Below are 18,762 nucleotides of genomic sequence, written 5' to 3'. Positions count from 1 at the left end.
CTGTCCCGGAATAGCTGAAATTAGAATGATTTAGCTCAGCAAACTGTGCCAGATTAGCACAGGACCAAGCCAGCTGCAAAAACTGCATGCAAATAACTCTCTGGACTCTGGTTCTCCATGGAATGCAAATTCTGTGGTTACACTTCTTAGAAGCCCAGACCAGATCATCCAAGTGAAAAAGATGTTATACATTAACTAAAATCTTGTTCAGTAACATGAACCTTCATTACCACCAAACCTGTCCTTTAAAAAACCCACATTTTTTCCTTTCAGATTTTCCACTGAATAGCAAAAAGACAGCAAATAACATGAGAACAGGTTAAAACGCTTCTTAAAGAATTAAAGAACAAACAATTTTCAAAATTCTTTCCAACTTCCTTTGGAATTTATGAAATGGAATAAGTACAGACTCACTTTTTACTGTTGCCTTTGTGATTACTTACAATGTTTAGGAATCCAGATATCAGTTCCTGATTCAATTACTATCTAATTAAACAGGAAAACCACCCTATAATCTCAACTGGCATTTTGTGATGAGAACTCTCTATGATTTCCAAGTGCTACATCTGTCTCTGCTACTTTTTCATAGGCCTCTCCAGAGAGGTTTCAAAACCAAGACCTTCTAGGGATACTTCTTCAGTTAATGTTATCTGCATATACTGCTTCTGTATTATTTAAAAATGCATTTACTACCTCTCAAGAAAATCAATGCACAAATACATCACATGTACACTCACATAACAATAATAGCAGAAGAAAGCACTACTGCTGGAACCACTGTCAGCAACCAACTGATGCATCTAACAACAGCAATGCTATCTTTACCCTTATTTTTGACCCTGTTTAGTGTTTTATCACACCTTCTCTTTTTCTTTCTTTTTTTTTTTCTGTGAAACACTGAGAAAGATTTGAAGGGAAAAAAACTCCTCTGTTTTCCTAAGCTCAATGAGATCTGATTTGCAGGCCAGAATGAATTAGGGTGAGAAACTGTTGCATTCATTCCTTTTCTCCTTATCTGTCCTGGTCTTAGTTTACAGCAGCTATGAGATGCCTCTAATTAAAGGCATTTAATTCATAAATGAATTTACAGGTGCTCCTATGCTTGAAGTAGAATCAACAGATCTACCTTCAATTTGTCAGAAACTGTACTGTGAAACCTCATCAGACATTTTTTACTCAGGGAAATATTAAACTGCAGCACAGTCCCAGCAGCCAGCTCACTAATCAGGCAGCCACCTAATCTAACACAGAAGGGATGTAATAGGTAGTGACTCCAGCTGCTTTTATACACAGCCCAGAGGTCTGAGCACTCACCTGGAACATGGCTTTTATTAACCATCAGCCCTCTTTGTTTCATATCTACATATTTTGTGGTTTAGGAATGTACTTTACTTGTTTGCTTGTAAGCCCTTGACAATTTATATTGACTTATATTGGAGTCAGGACCAAGATTAATTAAGCCACGAGATAATTATTAATTGATATGAAAATTAGATCAATAAAATACTGGGATTAATAAATCTTGATATTGACTGGAAGCAAAACAAAGGAAGCCCTATGCTAAACATAAATATTGTGAGTATTTACTGCAACCCTCTGACCAGGCAAAAAGGTGGAAGAAGTTGAACCAATTAGTCGATTTAAAAGTCAAGCACCTTCTCCCTTCTTCATGCTGTGTTCCCTCAAGGTACCCCATGGCCAAAAAAATTACACCTTTTTGTGTGAAATAAGCTGCACCCACCACTTCCACCCTTTGTGGAAAGCAGCAAGAAAGCTGCCCTGCACTATTTCAATTAAAAATTTCACACTTGCTGTATAGGTCAGCCACAGCAAGGCTGATTTACCAAGCAGTGTGCTCCATGGTCACAGGCCTGCCATAATGCTGAACCTTGCCCAGTCATCTTCTCCACAGTCCTCCAACCCAATAACACTGCATTTCTTTCATGTTGTCAAAATATACTTGTGCCAAAGTGATCTCAGTATGGAATTATAGACTACAAAAAAATTTAAAGATAATATAAAAGGAGTGGATACTTTGAGCTATCATAGCAACAAAGGAAAAGAATATACAACCCAATGGAAACAACTCTCATGTAACAAACTCTGGATAGAGTAGTTCTGTTCAACCTGTTCCTCAGAGCAAACAAGCCAGCATTTTAAGTTGTGAAGCTTGACAGAAATAGTACTTAGAAGAAGCCTTGTATTCTCCCAGAGCCACAGTCCTTGACTTTGCCCTTGAAGTGTTAGGAGTAGTATTTTTGCAGGGGAAAGAAAAGGTATCTTTCCTGCTACCTTTTCTGCCAGATTAAAGGCACTCTAAGACAAGGACTTCACTGCCTGTCTTTAAAGTACAGAAGCCCTTAACAAAAAACTCCTTTCCTTCCACAGCAGGGAAAAGTAAGAAAGAGAAGTACTGTAAACTAGTTGGAAATTACATCTCTCTTCCATGGTATTTTTTATTTTTAATATAACAGTAGTACTGCTTTAAAAAAAAAATCCATAAGCAGTCAGTCTTCTTTCTCCATATAATTACAAGGGCAGCTGTAAAAGCTGTCAGAATCTAAATCCATAAATGTGGCTACTGTTCAAGCAGGCTGTTTCCTTAAATTCACAACCCTTCCATTAGACATCATTTCTACCTTATACTCCTGGATGACTCCATTTTGGTGATCTGGAGGGGGAGGATCCCAGGAGATGCTGATGCTCGTGCTGTTGTGGTTTCCAACTGTCAGGACAGTAACAGACTGAGGAGGGGCACTTGGAGCTACACCAAGGAGAGAGAACAAACAGAAGCAAGACATTAATCCATTTGTTAGAGCATGAAGTCTGCTGAAACCCTGCAAGAGCAAGCAGGCAGTATAGAAAGTTCACACTCCCTGCAGGCCTAGGTATGCACATTTTGCTAGGCACTGTCAATTTTGAAAAATGCCTTTCTGGAGAGAAGCATAGAGCTGAATGACAATGTGGAACTTGTGGCAATGGAGAATCAATACAAATCACTCCTCATTTATTTATATTTAGCATTTCTTAATTTTGCATTGGAACTGGTCTCACTCTTGCCTTTGTTTCCCATAATAAACATGGATAGCTACATATATATCAACTAAGTCACATGTGAAGCTGCTTCATCTGGCCTGAAAAGTGTTTTGGTTCTTCTTTCTCCACATAATAATAATAATAGGATGCTTTTTTGTTTCCTAATCATTCTTCAGGAAGACATTAACAGGTTTAAACATAAAACCTTGCAACTCTGAAGTGGAAAAGGGTTAAAGTGTTCATGGCTTTACATGAAATGTCAGTGAACAGGGTAGGTGCTAAGTTAGGTCAGATATATACTTAGGTCCTTTTTTTCCCCCTAGGCAAATTGCTTTCTCTTCAGAGGCCTGTTCAGTTCAACCATTCACAGCTGTTTGGCTGGTCACTGCATATCAAGGCCAATTCTACAAGACAATTGCTTGCCAGCCCTCCTAGTTGTCTAGAAGTGTGAAAAAAAAATCATAGTTGTTAGTGATCAAGGCTATGCTGGCAAAGCCCCTGTTGCAGCTACACCAGCAGCAGGGTGGTTTTGTTGGCTAAGGACATGTGGATTGGGAAGTGGAGCAGAAGCTCAGTTATGGAAAAGTCCCCTCTGTGAGCATCTGCTGCATCTCCAAGCAGGGCTCTCCCACCATAGCTACAGCTGCCAGTGCAGAGGGCTGGGAATATGGCCCTCCCCAGCCACTTAAAACCTCTTGCAGCCCCCCCTTGCCCTTCCTTTTCTTCCAGGTAAGAGTTGAAACATCACCACAGTGGCAAGATAAGCCACTGAGGTCCAGTGTATTGTATTAAGGTATGGTCCTTGGGGGGAAAAAGTTATTGATAGCAACTGCTCTGAAATGAACCAAAAATCCAACTATTCCATTTATCCCAGTCCATCTACCTAGTCTTCAACAAAACTAACAGAAAGAGGCTAGGAAAGAGTGAACTAATAAAGTGAGTATATATTGATACCTCTCCAGGACAATTTTCCAATTCACAGAAGACTGTTGCTTAGACACCTTTTGTTCCAGGGTGATGTCTTTGTGTTCAATAACTATTTATGGAATTTGTCTTCCATGTATTTGTCATTGCCTTTAATATGATCTTAAAACATTTAATATGAAATATGGATGCCAATTTTGAAGACTTATAGTAGACCTTGTACCAGAACCTAACATATTTATCAGTCCCCCACCCCAGCTTCAAATCTAGACAGCCCTCTGGTTTTGGGCATCTCACATCCTGTGTTACAGCTCCCTGACTCCATTGCCCTGGTCTAGAGTGACTGAGCTCTATGGTAACAGGGCTCTACTCTTATCTTTAACAGATATCCTGAGTGCATGGCCATGCCTGGACCACACTTCTCAGAAAAGCCAAGACCTCTGGCATCTCTGTATTAAAGCCTGGCAGGTTTAACACAACCAAGCACAGCCACAGATATCAGAGGTATTCAAGCCTACTGAGCCAATTCAGATTTTCTTATTGTTCCCCATGACCTCTTTGAGACTGGCTGTGTTCCCACTTTGGAAGCTTCTCAGTACTTGACCTGGCACAGGCTCAGGGAGCTGAGCTCAAATCTTTACCCTGATAGCCCTGAAGACTTGGAGTACTCTGTTGCAGGAAGGACATAACTTCAAACCAGGGTATCAGAGGTGGGGACAAGGGACCATACAAGATTATATCAGAAAAAGAAAATATTTTAGACAAAACGTGAAACCCATACTACAGTCCCTGGAGGCTGCACATTTCGACAGCTACATTTTCAGAAGCTGGTTCAGCTGCAAAGCTTGCAGAGCTTGGTATAGTCCTTGTGACCTTGCCTGATGCAGAGAAACAGTGCACTGGAGGGGAGAAATGGAGCTGTATTGTGGACAATTTGACTCTTAGCCAGCTCAAGCGAAGCACGGAAAGGTGGCCTTGGGCTACTCCTTGCAACTGTGCAAAGCATAAAATTGGGGAAGTTAATAGTTGCATTGTGTGTTTTATGGCAAGGGAAATAATTTGCCACACAGTAAAACAATTAGCATTTTACAAGTCTTCAAGATATTCAACAACAAAACCGTGAATAAATGTATGTGTGTGATATTAATTAGTATATTTTAAATGAAAATAAAAATCATAAAAATGGTAAAGCTTAACACTGTATAACTCATTTTTGTTTTTAAGTACAATGGAACTTAAGTACAGTGCTCAAATGTATGAACTTTCATTACTCAAACAAAAAGGGCATTCAGAAATAGAATTTCGTATATAGACATACCTGGGAGAATGGGGAGTGTGAATGCAAAGAAATGTAAAATGAATACCATCCCCTAACATTTAAAGAAAAACATACTGTATTCATTTATTTGTCTTTGCATTTAAATGCTATGAGTATTGTAGTTAATATTCTACCAGTACATGGTGGGGGTTTTTTGGAGGATATGATAACTTGCAAGCAAAACTAAAACTGCAGCTGATGAATACAGCTGAAAGTATCATTTTAAGAGCTGGACTAAGGTGAGGAGGAACTGACAGACAGCAGCTGATAAAAGCTAAGGAGACTTCCATTACCAACTGTCCTATTTTTGTGATGACGAACAAAAGACTACTCCAAAAAGTTATTCCAAGAGAGATTTAAAACAGTGGATGCAACTGAAAAAAAAAGTCATCTGTCTCTAGAGCAAATATGAAGGAAATAGTGAAAGTGATACAATAAAATATTTGATTTAGCTCCTCTTTGTATGTGTGTACACACGTATGTATATAATAGTTCTGCTTTCTCTCTCTGATAATATCACTCTGTAAGCTGGCACCATGATATAAATTAAGCCTCTCGTCTGACACTGCTGCAGTTATTAAACAGATCACATTGAAAAATAACATTTTTAAAACCATTTTCTCATTTCCCTTGCTGCTGGCTTGTGGAGAACACCTTGCCTGCTTCTTGACAGGTCAATTATTCCAGTGCTCAGCTTCTTCTTACAGATATGAAAGAACCCAAATCGCTGCTCATCTTTTCCAGACGCAGCCAAACAGAATTCCATTTGTTACCTTCACAAGGCCAAAGAGGCAGGAGATGGATGGATACTGAACTGTGACAAATGTCTGATCTAGAGGAAAAGTCTAACTGCAGCAAAATTGATTTTTGGGGGTAGGCCTCAGACGTAACATCGCATGTAAAATTCAATCCAGCAGAAAGCTGCCACTACCTTCTGGTCGTACTTTGCCTTTATCAGGGCTATTTGTTTTGATGTCACAAAAAAACTTCCAACACGCGTATCACTCTTCCAAATTATTTCCTAAAAATAGCATAGTTGACATTTTTTAAAAGTCAAGCCTAAAAAAGCTCATTTTCGAAATGGAATCGCAGGCAGACACAGCAAGTGGGATACTTTTAAATAGACTGCCATCTTTCTTCGGTGGATGAGAAGCAAACCACTTTCATTAAACATTTAGTCGGTGCTATTTTTGAAATACACGAACACCCATATAATTACAAGGATAACATGAGGAATTAAAGGAAATATCTGTAGAACTGCATCTACCCAATGCCTTGATTTTCTCATGGAAGTACTTAATTTTATCACCCAGAGAAGAGGAAAAATTTTTTACAGGGGTTGACATTTGTCAGGTGATAATACTACATGTTCTAGGCTGACTTTTTTTGAGAAGAGATAGTTGTAAACAGACTCCTTGAAGGTTATATTAATCTACAAAGCATATCCTTGGCTGTGAGTTATACATATCTGTGGGCATGAAATTTTTTAAAATCCTCACTATGTGGAAAGCTATTCCACATGAACAAAGTGTCCTTTAAGGTAAGAAATTACCTGACAGGCTCTGCTGGTAGCTGAGGTTTATAAAAGAGAATGTCATTCCTCAAGTATTTTATAGAAATAGACAGGAGGTAAAAAATCTTCTCCTTTTTTTCAGTAGTTCTTAATTTACCTTTAGCAAGAGACAGTTTAGATGAAGCTAAATAAACATCAAAAATCAATTGAAATTGGACAAGAAGAAAATCTGCTAGTGAGAGGACAAAATCCTACATTTTAACTCTAGGAAAGCAGTTTCACCTGTAGAAAGTTTTTTACAATTTTCTTTTTTTTTTTTTTTTTTTTAAAAAAAAGTTTTGTTCAGACTGCTGCAAAGATATTCTTTACCAACTGATTTAGATTTTACTGTTTGAACAAAGAACTGGGAGCCACAAAGTCTCAAATTCCAAATGAGACTTGAGCAATGCCTTCCTACACACTCTTCTACATTTTGCAGTGCAGTGAATTTCTTCATCCATAACGTGCAAACTCCAACCAAGTCATCTTCAGGATTACTTACATGTTGGGCAATAATCATAACAAATCAAAGAGAAAAGTGAGTAATAAGCAAGTCTGTTCTAGAATTAAAAAGTACTTGGCAATCAACACTAAATTAAACCTCAGGAGACCACTGTAAATGATTAAGATGCACCTTCAATAGGAAGAGAAGAGTGCACTTAGAACCCTTTGAAACCATATGAACATTTTGAAGCTTCACCAATATTTCTCTTGTTTTGAAAAAAAAAATATAGAAAAAAATCAGTGAAACAGAGAAAATAATTCTTATTGTTATGACCATCTTGCATTTACAGGAGAGATTCTCCAGGCAAAAGCTGCATTAGATAAGTAGAAAGACAGGTTTCTAAGAGAAAATTATTAAAATTATTTATATCTCACCTCACTCCCTCTACTTTTCAAATCAAAACCAGAAGCCTTGGAGTTCATATGCTTTAGCAAAACTATATACAGGCTGTATGCTACAGATACAAAAGACTGAACAACTCAGTAGTGTAAACTGTTTACTGTGTCTGAATTCTGCCTGTTTCAGAGAGGCTTGAAAGGTGCTTAAGGAAATCCTCCAAAGGGCTGAACAGTGCAGTTTCATGAACAGTGTGCTAACAGAAACATTGAAGTGGCATCCTCTTGAGACTGGAGTTCCTTCAGACCAGTTAAACATGTGTCCTTCTCTACTCCTCATTTCCCAACCAACTGTTCATCTGCATTATTATCCACTGAGAAAGATGTGCTTAACATCAAATGCTCATCTGCAAAAGCTTTCATTTGTTTTTTTTTTTCAAAGTGCAGACCAAACCCTTCTATTGCAGCAGCAGTGATTATAAAAGAATGGCTGCAGCACACACTTTTTGGAAGACCCAAAGCCATCGCTGCATTAGAAGGATGTATCAACTCAAACAATAAAAGACTGACCCGGTGCTTTCTCGTGGAACACTTAAAGCACAAAACTGAACATTGTGTCAAATTCTTACCTCGCCTGTGTATCTAAAAAACAGAAATCACATGGAGGAAAGAGAGCTGAACAAATGCATACACACCATAACCAAAATGGTCACTGTTCCTTTCACCCCCAGTGCTAGGTATGGAAGCCTGTTGCTTTTCTGGTCGTTTTACCAACCTTCCTCTGTGGTACGAGCAGATTTGGATTCACTGTCCATTCCTTGGAACTCATTGAAATAAGGGCGAACCTTTATTTCATAAGTGACCCCCTTCTTCAAGCTGACGAGGACAGCACTGCGCTCAGTGGGGACTTTGACCTCCAAATTCTGCCACACAGCTGGAGAAGGCAGGCCAGACGTTTGGCGGTACATCACCCTGTAGCCCTGAATAAACTGGGACTGGCGGTCAACCTGGAAATGACATTAAACAATATAGCAATAAACATATTGGAGTTAAAAAAGAAACAACCTGCGGAAAAAGAAAACAAAACGTTTGCCTAGGATACTTTTGCCCTCATCAAAAAGAGAAAATTAACATTTGGTGCTGAATTTAATAATCAAGCTGCCTTCTTGTAAGTCACTCTTGATTAATTGTCTGCAAAGTACATTTGTCTCACATTACTTGTTACAGAACATTTCTTTCTGCTTTGCTTTCTCCAGCTCTGTGTATCATGGCAAATACCACCTAAAATCATAAACAAGGCCCCACCCCTGTAACAAATCATGGAAAGGAAACTTTGGCATAAGGCTTGCTGCATGTAAACTTACTGAGCATGTCTTGGCTACTGATGTGCTGAAATATGAGAAGAAAAGAAAAACAAATTCTTCTCAGAAAAGGACAAGTCTTTGAAGATACACTGCATGCTTACAGTTAGTCCACTACTTGGCTCACAGCTCATGGGATGCACAGGAAAATAAAATAAACATAAGACAGATGCAGAGAAAACAAATTCCAAAGACATGTCCTGTTTCTTGCATTCACAGTCTGAGCAGTCTCTTTGCATCCTGAGGTTGTGATGCTTTCAGGCCATCAGATGGAGATGGAATGTTGGTTTTGGTTTATATTTTATTTGTTGCTAGGCAAGCAGAATTCAAGATTGGACCACGCACAGAAGTTTAACAATTTTAATCTATCATAAATATAAATAGGATTTTTATTTGAAGAAAAATTTTACATGTATTTTATCTTGGAGAGGTTGCATGCATTTTTTATCTTGCAGGAAAAACAAAGAAAGCAAACCCCAGTGATTTTAGCTATTATGATGCTTGGATTAATTCTGCCCGTAAAAAACAGTCAAAACAATTTGATGTATAAAACTAAACCAAATCCAGCTGCTTCTGTAGTCATCAAATAAAGAGTAAAGAAAGTGCAGCACAAACAACAAGACTATACAGCTGGGTGTTTGGTAAACCTCTGGGTTATAACCAAGATTCAACAAGTAGGATATCTCTTGTGTTCCTGTCAATTTGCTAGCTCAAAGATATTCCAAAATTAGAGATGCATTTGTTTGACTTCTCTTAAGAATAAATGAATTTAAGGCTGAAAACACAAACCACAGTCTATTATGCTTCTCCTATAATCTTGTTACAGTTTATTGAGGCATTCAGAGGGGACACAGACTCTTAGACATTAAAAAGCAGGGCAAGCAAGAAGAAAGCTTTATTTATGAAAGCAAGGCAGAAATGTCTTTCATCAAAACTGTCACTGTTAAAAACCTTGCAACATATGTTACAACAACATTAAGCTTGCATTTTATAAACTTCTCTACGTTCACTTTAAGTGAATTTATGCACTGAAAGAGGGATATAACTCACAATAATAGCTTGTTAATACCGAAAGAATCAAGCTGTGTTTTTAAGAAGAACATTAAGCAGCTGTTTCCAGATGAAGGGAGTCTGTAAATCAGAGTAAATTGTTTTTATCCATGTTTGACTTTGATTAACTAAATGTTTTACGGACATAAAGACTTCTATGAACCCCGCATTTACTACAAAATTCAGCAAAAATAACACTTTCGTGCACTTTGCAATACAGATCCTTAACCTAAATTACAATATAGCGTTATGATGTTTAATAATCAAACATCAAGTTTGATTCTTGCCTAACTTCTGAGTTAGAAGCTACCCTGAAAAATGGTATAACTTTCTTAGAACATTCCACTTTTTCTTTGCTGTGTGTTCCAGCTCTGCTGACTGCTGCCTAGTGGAGAACAACTGGAAATTCAGAATTGAGGAGGCGGAACACTGTGTGTTGCTACGAAACGGAATGGAAAGTGTTTTGTAAAGGACTATATGTTACACTATATGCCTACAGTGTAACAATTTTGATTGCATTATACTTCTGTATCTATTTGTGCATAGGTAATATACAAATTGCCCATACACGTATTTTCCTCCTAGACTTTTAAGTTCCTAACCTGAAAGACTAAACAATACAAGGGCTATGAAAATAGGCACAACAAGGCTGACATGTTTATGGGTGCTACAAACTAGCTTGATTTGGGGCTCACACAGTTTTCACAGAGTTTTCAAATAGAAGTTAGATTACAACTGGGCTGAGTGATCTGCCCGAATTTCAGATTATTGACAGTGAGTTCACTCCACTGTTTATGCTTAGGGAGGGCAGTGACATAAGAAAATACTATGCATTTTTAATGTATTCTATAAACGACCAGTTGCATTCAAAATCAAGGAGAGGATACTAAGCTCTATCTCATGCCCAGTTAGTCTGAGTGAACAGGGCCTCCTGTAAGGTCAAAATATTGGGAAACTACTCTGAGGGCACTTAGTTCACTTATTTGGAAAGGTGGGTATTCTTTTTGTTTAGTTTGGAGTTGTCAAAATAGTGAAAAATCGCTCTTGAATAATTACACGGACTGACCAGAGACATTTGTGAGGTGTATGACAGGTATATTTCACATATACATACACTCATACTTTTGTACAAGTAAACATATATATCCATATATGCATATATATGGATATATATGCATATGTTATGTTTATATGCATATATATATGTTTATATACTTGCACACACAAAGCCTATGACTTAACAGTTTGCTGCATTTTTGTGGTAATTATGTGTCATGCCTACAGCAGGCCACTAAAAAGAAATCCTTATATGCTTAGCAATTAAGAAATTAATTCAACTATGCTGAGCATTAAATATCTCTGTAAGTTTGGTACATGTTCACACGCAGGCAGAGTTGCAGAAACATGCACTGTGACTTGAAAGAATCTAATACTTTCTAGCTATTCTCATTTCTCTCTCTCTTTTTTTTTTTTTGGTAAGTGGTTGCCACTTGTACAAAGTGCTCAGCATTACTTCAGTGTTTGCAGGAACCCTCTGCATTGAAATACTGGGATCCGACAACATTTCTAGTCTTCCCATGACACTTAAATACCCTTGAATTTGTACAAGCAGCAGTAATACCAACTCAAAAGATCTGCAAGAGTTGCTGATCTAAAGACACACTTTCTCCCTCAAAGGACAGGAGGCAGAAAATGCAGATGCTCCTTAAAAGGCAGAAGAAAGAAGTTTATAGGTAGTTGCTACTCAGCACTGACCTAATGCTTTAAGGTGACCTACAAGTATAATTGGTCCTCTGTGCTCTTTCTCACCCCCTTTTATGATGAGTACATAGTGCAGGAGGTATCTACAAAGTCATTTCTGCAGAACAGGAAACTTGTTTTCCCCGCATGTTCAAATCTGCACATACCCCAGCAGAACACAAGACAGGTTCAGTGGTTATTAGGTTGTTAAAAAGATGGTAAGAAACTCATAATGCAGATTATGCTACAAACATAAGCTCCTCCCAGGCAAACATGCTAATCTGCACCCTAAAGATGTTTTGTAATATGCTCTGTAGCATGCAAATTTCTGCCCCAAAATACCCTAACAAATACTCTGCTCCCACAGCAATACCCACAGCAATTCTCCATCTGGGCAGAAAAAGCTTTCATGCTGTGCTGAACTCACTACCATGGGCTCACAGTACTCTCTGGAAATTCAAACTGCACTAGTATTTATCTGTCCTACAGGAACAAGGCACAAAGAGATGATACACTGGAAGACAGTCTAATGGACTTGACTCTTGAAGCTTCCAGTGAAGTACATTCATTTAAGATCTACATCAAATTAAAAGACAGATGAAAATAAATTATCCTTCTGCCTGGTAGCCTCCGAGAAGGCAGTCAGGATTTCAAAGCAACAATTCTTTTGTCATATCGAAGAACTCATTTTTGTTCCTGCTTTGCCACAGGGCTTCTTTCTAATGCAGAAAATATTTCATATCTGGTCACTAATGAAACTTTCAGTTTAATGCCCACTGAGGTTACAAGTGCTGAACCATAGCTGAGGTCAGCTAAAAAAGTGCTTGGAGTACACCACGTGCTCTTGCAATGCAAAATGTTTTGATAAAAGTAAAAATAATTCATGTCCAAGGCTTGCAATCAGCCATTTGATAACAGTGGGCATATCTGACTCCACAAGTCTCTTCAGCAACAACTACCTCTGCACCTCACCTCTCTATGTGTAAAGTTAGGATAATGACACATTTTTACCATTGTGATGTTAAATTCAGCGCTATTTGTGAAGCACCCAAATGTTACGGTTGAGAGCATGACAGATAAGCAAGCATGTGAGACAAACTAATAATTTTTTATTCAATGAAAGGTTTCAATAGTATGAATTTAATAAGACCTGGCACCGCACAGTGAATAAAGAAGATAAAAAGAAATGTTGAATAGCTCCATGAAGAAGAAGATCCTGTATGTGACCAGATAATTACAGCTATATTTTAATATCTATGCACAAGAGGAATAAATTTAAGTGACAGTGAAAACCTGACTTCTGACATTCCTCTTCCTTTTTTCTTTAACACTCACTTTGTAATCCTGACCTTCCTTCAAAACAGATAAAATATGTGTGTATATGCCTGTGCATATTTTAAAATTGCAACAGAGTAGCAGGGAACTGTTTTGGAAATTCTAAACTCAAATTTGAAAACAGAGAAAGAAAAACCAAAACCATCCCACAAAGGAGGAAGAAAGTGGTGTTAATTTGCTGTGTCAGGATGCCAGAAATTCACTAATCCAGGACATTCCTTGGCATTCATTCTTTGAATTGCAGAAAGTCAACACAAAGGGTCTTATGACTCTCATGGCACTTCTGTTCCTTTGTATGATAGCTACACTATCTAACCATTTTATATTAATAGTGTGGTCTTTATTCTCTGGATAGAGTGGGATTTTTTCCTAGAGACTGGTTAATTAATTGGTTTTGTTCTGGTTGCTGGGTAGTTTCTAATTAGCTGCTTCAGAGATCTTTCTTTGTGTGTGTCTTCCCATGGGCAATTCCAAAATGTCTCTACAGAGGCCTGTGAGCTTGTCGGGTGGCATTGGGTCACTGCTTTGAGGATCTTCCCAATAAGCTGATATCCAGAGCATTCCCAACAATTTACCTTTACCTTACCATGTTTTCTTCACTCATTACTTGTTCAGTAGGGGCACCAAGAGACTCTTTTAGAGGAATATATATAGATATATGTATATATGTATCTCCCCATATACACGCACACATAAATACATATATATCTATATTTCTTTATAATATAATGACATTGGTTACATGGTATAAAACTGAATTCTGTTTATACTGAAGGTTCCTTTTGTAGCATATGCCAAAGCAAGGGCAAGCCTATGAAACTGTATTTCTGATAGCTGCCACATCCAAGAAAGGGCTTAAAGAAGCACCATACGGATGTAACCAAAGTTTACAATTTCTGGCTGCTAACAACCAGAATTTCTAAGCTACTGATCCATCTGTTTGGGCGAAAGGGTTTGCTGCAAAGGTTAGTCAGCCTGTCCTGGAGGTATGTAGCTGAAACAGAGAGCATTTTTAGAAAGGCAAGCTGCAAATTGACATCATTGAAGGAAAATTGCAGTGACACATACTCTAAAAAATCTTCTAAGAAAGATACATTTGTGGGTTTCTCTATTTATTCTAATCTGTACCCTGACTACTGAAATCTGTCAGAACAAGGATGGTGCATAAGCCCCCATAAATATGGCTGAGTTGTGCAAAAACAACAGTAATCCTTATAATACACCATCTATCACCACGCTTCTTATCTCCTGTTGTGTAATCCTCTGTGCACATTAACCTCTTAGCAACATGACATGCAGAAGAAAACCCCTGAGTATTGTGAATACCCCCTTAGCAGAATTCATCCTCTATAAAACAACAGTTTCAGTGATGTGCAGAGCAGTACTATTTCTCTCATTTTTCCACCCGTGGCTCTCCATCCTCTGGGGCAGATGCCCCAAGAGCAAAGCACTCTTTCTGGTGTGCAGTGCCCTGGGAACTCACTCCTTCTACTGTTACAAATCCTTTCCTTCAAGCCTCAGGAAGGGAAACATAGCATTTTGAAAGCCAAAACACTATATCAGAAATTCTACCCAGTAGTTTGACCCCTCAAATAGAAACGTTGTTAAGTATTGCCAAACAGTCTTCTATAATGAAAGGATGTTCAGATTGTGGGTAAAGATTATGCTAGAAAACCAGATGCTACACAGTGGATCAGGCATTAGCACCATGTGCTTCTGACTTCACTAAAAGTGCCCTATAGGAAAGCTATTTTTTTCATTTTTGGGTCACTAAATAATAGGGTATTGTCAGAGGTCCATATGCCTTGAAGTGCAAAGTACTTTTTCATACAGCAATTTCACGTTGATATTTAACTTTGATTGTTTTTTGACATGCAGAGTAATGAATTCACAGATCAATTATCCTCTAGATTATGGTGTTAAGCATATTCATTTTTATCATATTTTTCTAGCCAGACAGACAACTCACATTGAGCAGAAGACTGAAGACATTGAACCTTCCTGTCTTGAAAGAGAAAATAAAAAGACTATTTCATTAACTTATATATATCTATATGCGTGTGTGTGTGTGTATATGTATATACACACCTGTGGAATGTTACTTTGTCAGAGCACTCACACTGGGGTGAAGAATGGAGCTTTGGGTGGTAAAAAACTGAAGGGATAAGTAGGCAAAATAGGCAAACTGCAAATACTGTTAAGGTAATAACAGAGGTCTCACCGTCCAGGTGACTTGGACTGTGGTGGGTGTCAGCACAACAGGATTGTGCAGCCGGACAATGACATCTCCCAGTTCTTTCTGGACTTGCCTGTGATCCACACCTTGTGCTGGTGGGCTGATATCTGCCAGGCACACACATGAAAACATTATTTTAATGAGAAGAGCTATATATGGCATCAATAAAAAGTACTGATTTAAACATCCTTCATAGTTCTGTTTTTTAAAACAATACAGCACTAAGGTTTAAACACGAACTCCGAAGAATATCAAGTAATGCAAGCAAACCACTCACCTTTAGCCACTTAGGAAATAATGAAATATAAATATCTTTAAATGAGTATTGAGACTAGATGGCAAAGCTTTCTCTGCTCTAGTAAGTAATGAGAGAGATGCAATGTTCACCAGTTCCAAAACACTCAGATAATAATAATGCTGCCTAGATGCCTGGAACCAAATTGGTTAGTATAATTTAAGAAAATGAACAGGTTTCATTTTGGTTTTTTTTTTTTGTAAATTTTCTTAGACCATACATGACATTAAGTCATTATATGTTTCTAATCTGTCACTAAGCTTGCCCTCCCCACACACCATGCACACAAGAAACCAAACACTAAAAATAACATTTTCCTCTGCAAAGCAAATTTTCCCTTTACAGACACAGATAATGAAATCTAGTGCAAGTATGAAAAAAACCCAAAAGAATTAATTTAGGAAGCCAAACTGATTTTGATCTAATAAAAGGTCAAAAAAAACAACCTACCAAAAAAAATTTTCTTTTCAAGATTATGTGCCCTTCAAAGTGTGTGGGGAAATTGTTTCTTCTAGTCAAAACTGGTAGCTATTTGGTAGCTCAATATACACCTATGGAGATTTGTGATTCCAACTCCAGCACCACATGTGGTCCCAGTACCCAGTCCTTAGGGATCACATTTGGGTTGTTGTGTTAAAATGAATGAAGGTTTATATCACCTCTGCTAAACTGCAAACAGAATGTATGTGTCAGAAAATGGGGAAGGAGGTGGGCAATGTGTCTTTTTTACACTTCACCAAAAGGAGAATGCTGGGCTACAGCTATCACCCAACTAATATATCGCTGTAGCATCTCTCTTCCCTCCAACTTAGACAGAAATTAAGGGGGGATCTGGAACACAAGCACAGATTATATTCAAAAGGGCCTGACAAATTATGGTCATGCCTGTCTAGACATCTGCGAATTCTGCTTGGTTTTGCCTTGGGATTCACTAGTCAAAGACAGTTGCCCACTTTCTGGATCAACATCGTGTCCTTGTGAAGAGAATACATACATAAAACTTTTTGCCCCTCTGATGGACTTAGATGTGGGAGCAGGCATCAGGTGACTTCTTTTTATCTTCTAAATATTATAAAAAGAAGTAATAGAGGTCTTAAAAATGAAACATTTAAATATAACAACTGAGTTTGAATCACATGACTCCAGATTTTGAAAGAAAAGAATTCTTGATGATCAATATTTCAGGCTCTTAATTCTTGATTGTTATGGGTTCTGAGTCACCAATAAACAATATTGCCACAGGCTTTTATTGATATTCAATTTACAAGGGCTCCAAGGATCTCCAAAGGGAATAGAATCCAAATATGGATGCCAGTCAAGGAGCTTGTCTAGCAAATTATATCTATTCAAAGCAACCAAGAAATAGAGAGAGATTATAAAATGAATCTGTAACTGACAGCAACTCAGATTGGTCTACAGGGTGATAATTTATGCTGCTATCCACAAAAAAGCTCTGATCCCTGCTATAAAATACCTGAATGGCTACTTTTTAGGTTAAGTTACTCTGTGGTATACAACCAGCAAAGTACCTGTATTCCCTCAGAGGAAAGGACATTTCTACATAATATCTTTGTATGAATGGCATTTCATTGCTTTATTGGGACATATGTCCAGGAGGGAATAACATGAACTCATAACAGTGAAAAATGAGTATTAAGATGTACATGTGGAATTCTGTTTTCTGATATGCACACCTGAAAACTTATACATGTGTGACACTCACAGAGTAATGTCTTGACATTTTCACGTTTCTAGGAGGCTTCTGGTGGAAAAGCAGTTGATCTATCTCTAAGGATATCACCAAGCATTGGAATAATAAAATCATTACTGAAGCAAAACTGGTTCAAGAAGCTCTGTTCTGGTCACCATTAAGAGGGTTCTAAAATAAAATTGATTAGATATTTTCTATAATCTCTCTTTTATCAGCTTCCAGTGGATGTACTATTAGTTGCTATTAATTTAAATTTCAGGGATAGGATTATTTATAGTTTCTTGAAAGTGTTTTTTTAATATATGGTTTAGTCTATTAATAATCCAACAAGAAATCAACTCCTTGGTCTAGAAATCAGCTCCTTTCTTGGAGTACTTATGATTTCTCTGTCCTTTTTTGTTGTAAGTCATATAAGGTAAACCTACTGAAAGTAACTGATTGTCTACTTGTAGTCCATTGGTGAAAATATACATAAAATCTTGTTACTTGTATTTGCCATGCTTAAAACCAGGACATTAAATGCTCAGCTATTAAAGCTACCAGAGACACCTGTTGCAAATTATTATATACTGCTGCTATAGCTGCTTTGTTGTTTCTCCATGGCCACTGTGAATAGGCTTTCTACTGTGTGTCAGCTTCTTCTGTGAGCCTGAATTGAATTCAGGCATAATTAGAAATCACATCAAAACATTATGTTAATTTTCAATTGATTTTATGATTTAATTCTATTAAACTACAGGCTTGCAAAGAAGCTATAAATCCTGTACATGTCTGAGTGTGCTTGACTGCTAAACAGCTTCTGGAAATGGAAGCTGCAACACATGCTGTAGCTAATTAAAAGACATGTTTTTACTGAAATCAAATTGCTTGTCAGTATGTCAGGTAAAAAGTCTATACTTGACACTCAAATGCCAAACAAAGTTGTTTTTTTTTAGCTAGGTGATAAGTTATGCAGACTAAAAGGCTGTTGCAATGAAAAGCATGAGTCACCCTATAATAATGGGAGAGTAATAAAGAAGAAAACTTGTGATGCTCCATGAATAGTCAAACCACAAAATCCCTGCACAACTCATTCCTCCAGCTTTTCAGAAAGCAGCTCCATTTCTCTTTTTCCAGTCAGAATTACTATTTTGAGTGTCTAACTATTAAGGACAGATTTATTCAGGACTAGGCTGGGATGAGAGGGGCTGGATCTGGTGGTTATATGATAAAGAAATACTACCCTACTCTTGTTTATCTCTTTCCATCTAGGACCAGTGAAGTCCACAAACCACTTACACAAGCGGAATACACAAATACAAACAGAGGACCTCATTTTAAATTAACTGTGAGACGAGCTATTGCTTTGGACTCAAAAAATTATA

The 18,762-nt window shown here is 37.7% G+C and overlaps 1 protein-coding gene across 13 annotated transcripts in view; it reads right to left on the bottom strand.

Annotated features, from left to right (window-relative positions):
• ROBO2 (roundabout guidance receptor 2) overlaps positions 1-18,762 on the bottom strand; it is a 941,272-nt gene that overhangs the window by 120,356 nt on the left and 802,154 nt on the right. For all 13 annotated transcript variants that reach the window (XR_007903157.1, XM_051779569.1, XM_051779573.1 and 10 more), the window contains 3 exons: positions 15,378-15,499; positions 8,446-8,677; positions 2,640-2,764 (listed from right to left, as the gene is read on the bottom strand). Coding sequence is in view for 12 of the 13 variants with exons in the window: in XM_051779569.1 (XP_051635529.1) it covers positions 2,640-2,764; positions 8,446-8,677; positions 15,378-15,499 (479 nt within the window). In the remaining variant the exon portion in view is untranslated. The remainder of the gene's footprint in view (positions 1-2,639; positions 2,765-8,445; positions 8,678-15,377; positions 15,500-18,762) is intronic.

Source organism: Manacus candei, unplaced genomic scaffold (genome assembly GCF_025592945.1).
Source record: "Manacus candei isolate 608988 ecotype Guabito, Panama unplaced genomic scaffold, ASM2559294v1 h1tg000014l, whole genome shotgun sequence".
Classification (NCBI taxonomy): domain Eukaryota; kingdom Metazoa; phylum Chordata; class Aves; order Passeriformes; family Pipridae; genus Manacus; species Manacus candei.
This window is presented reverse-complemented; position numbering and strand designations above follow the sequence as displayed.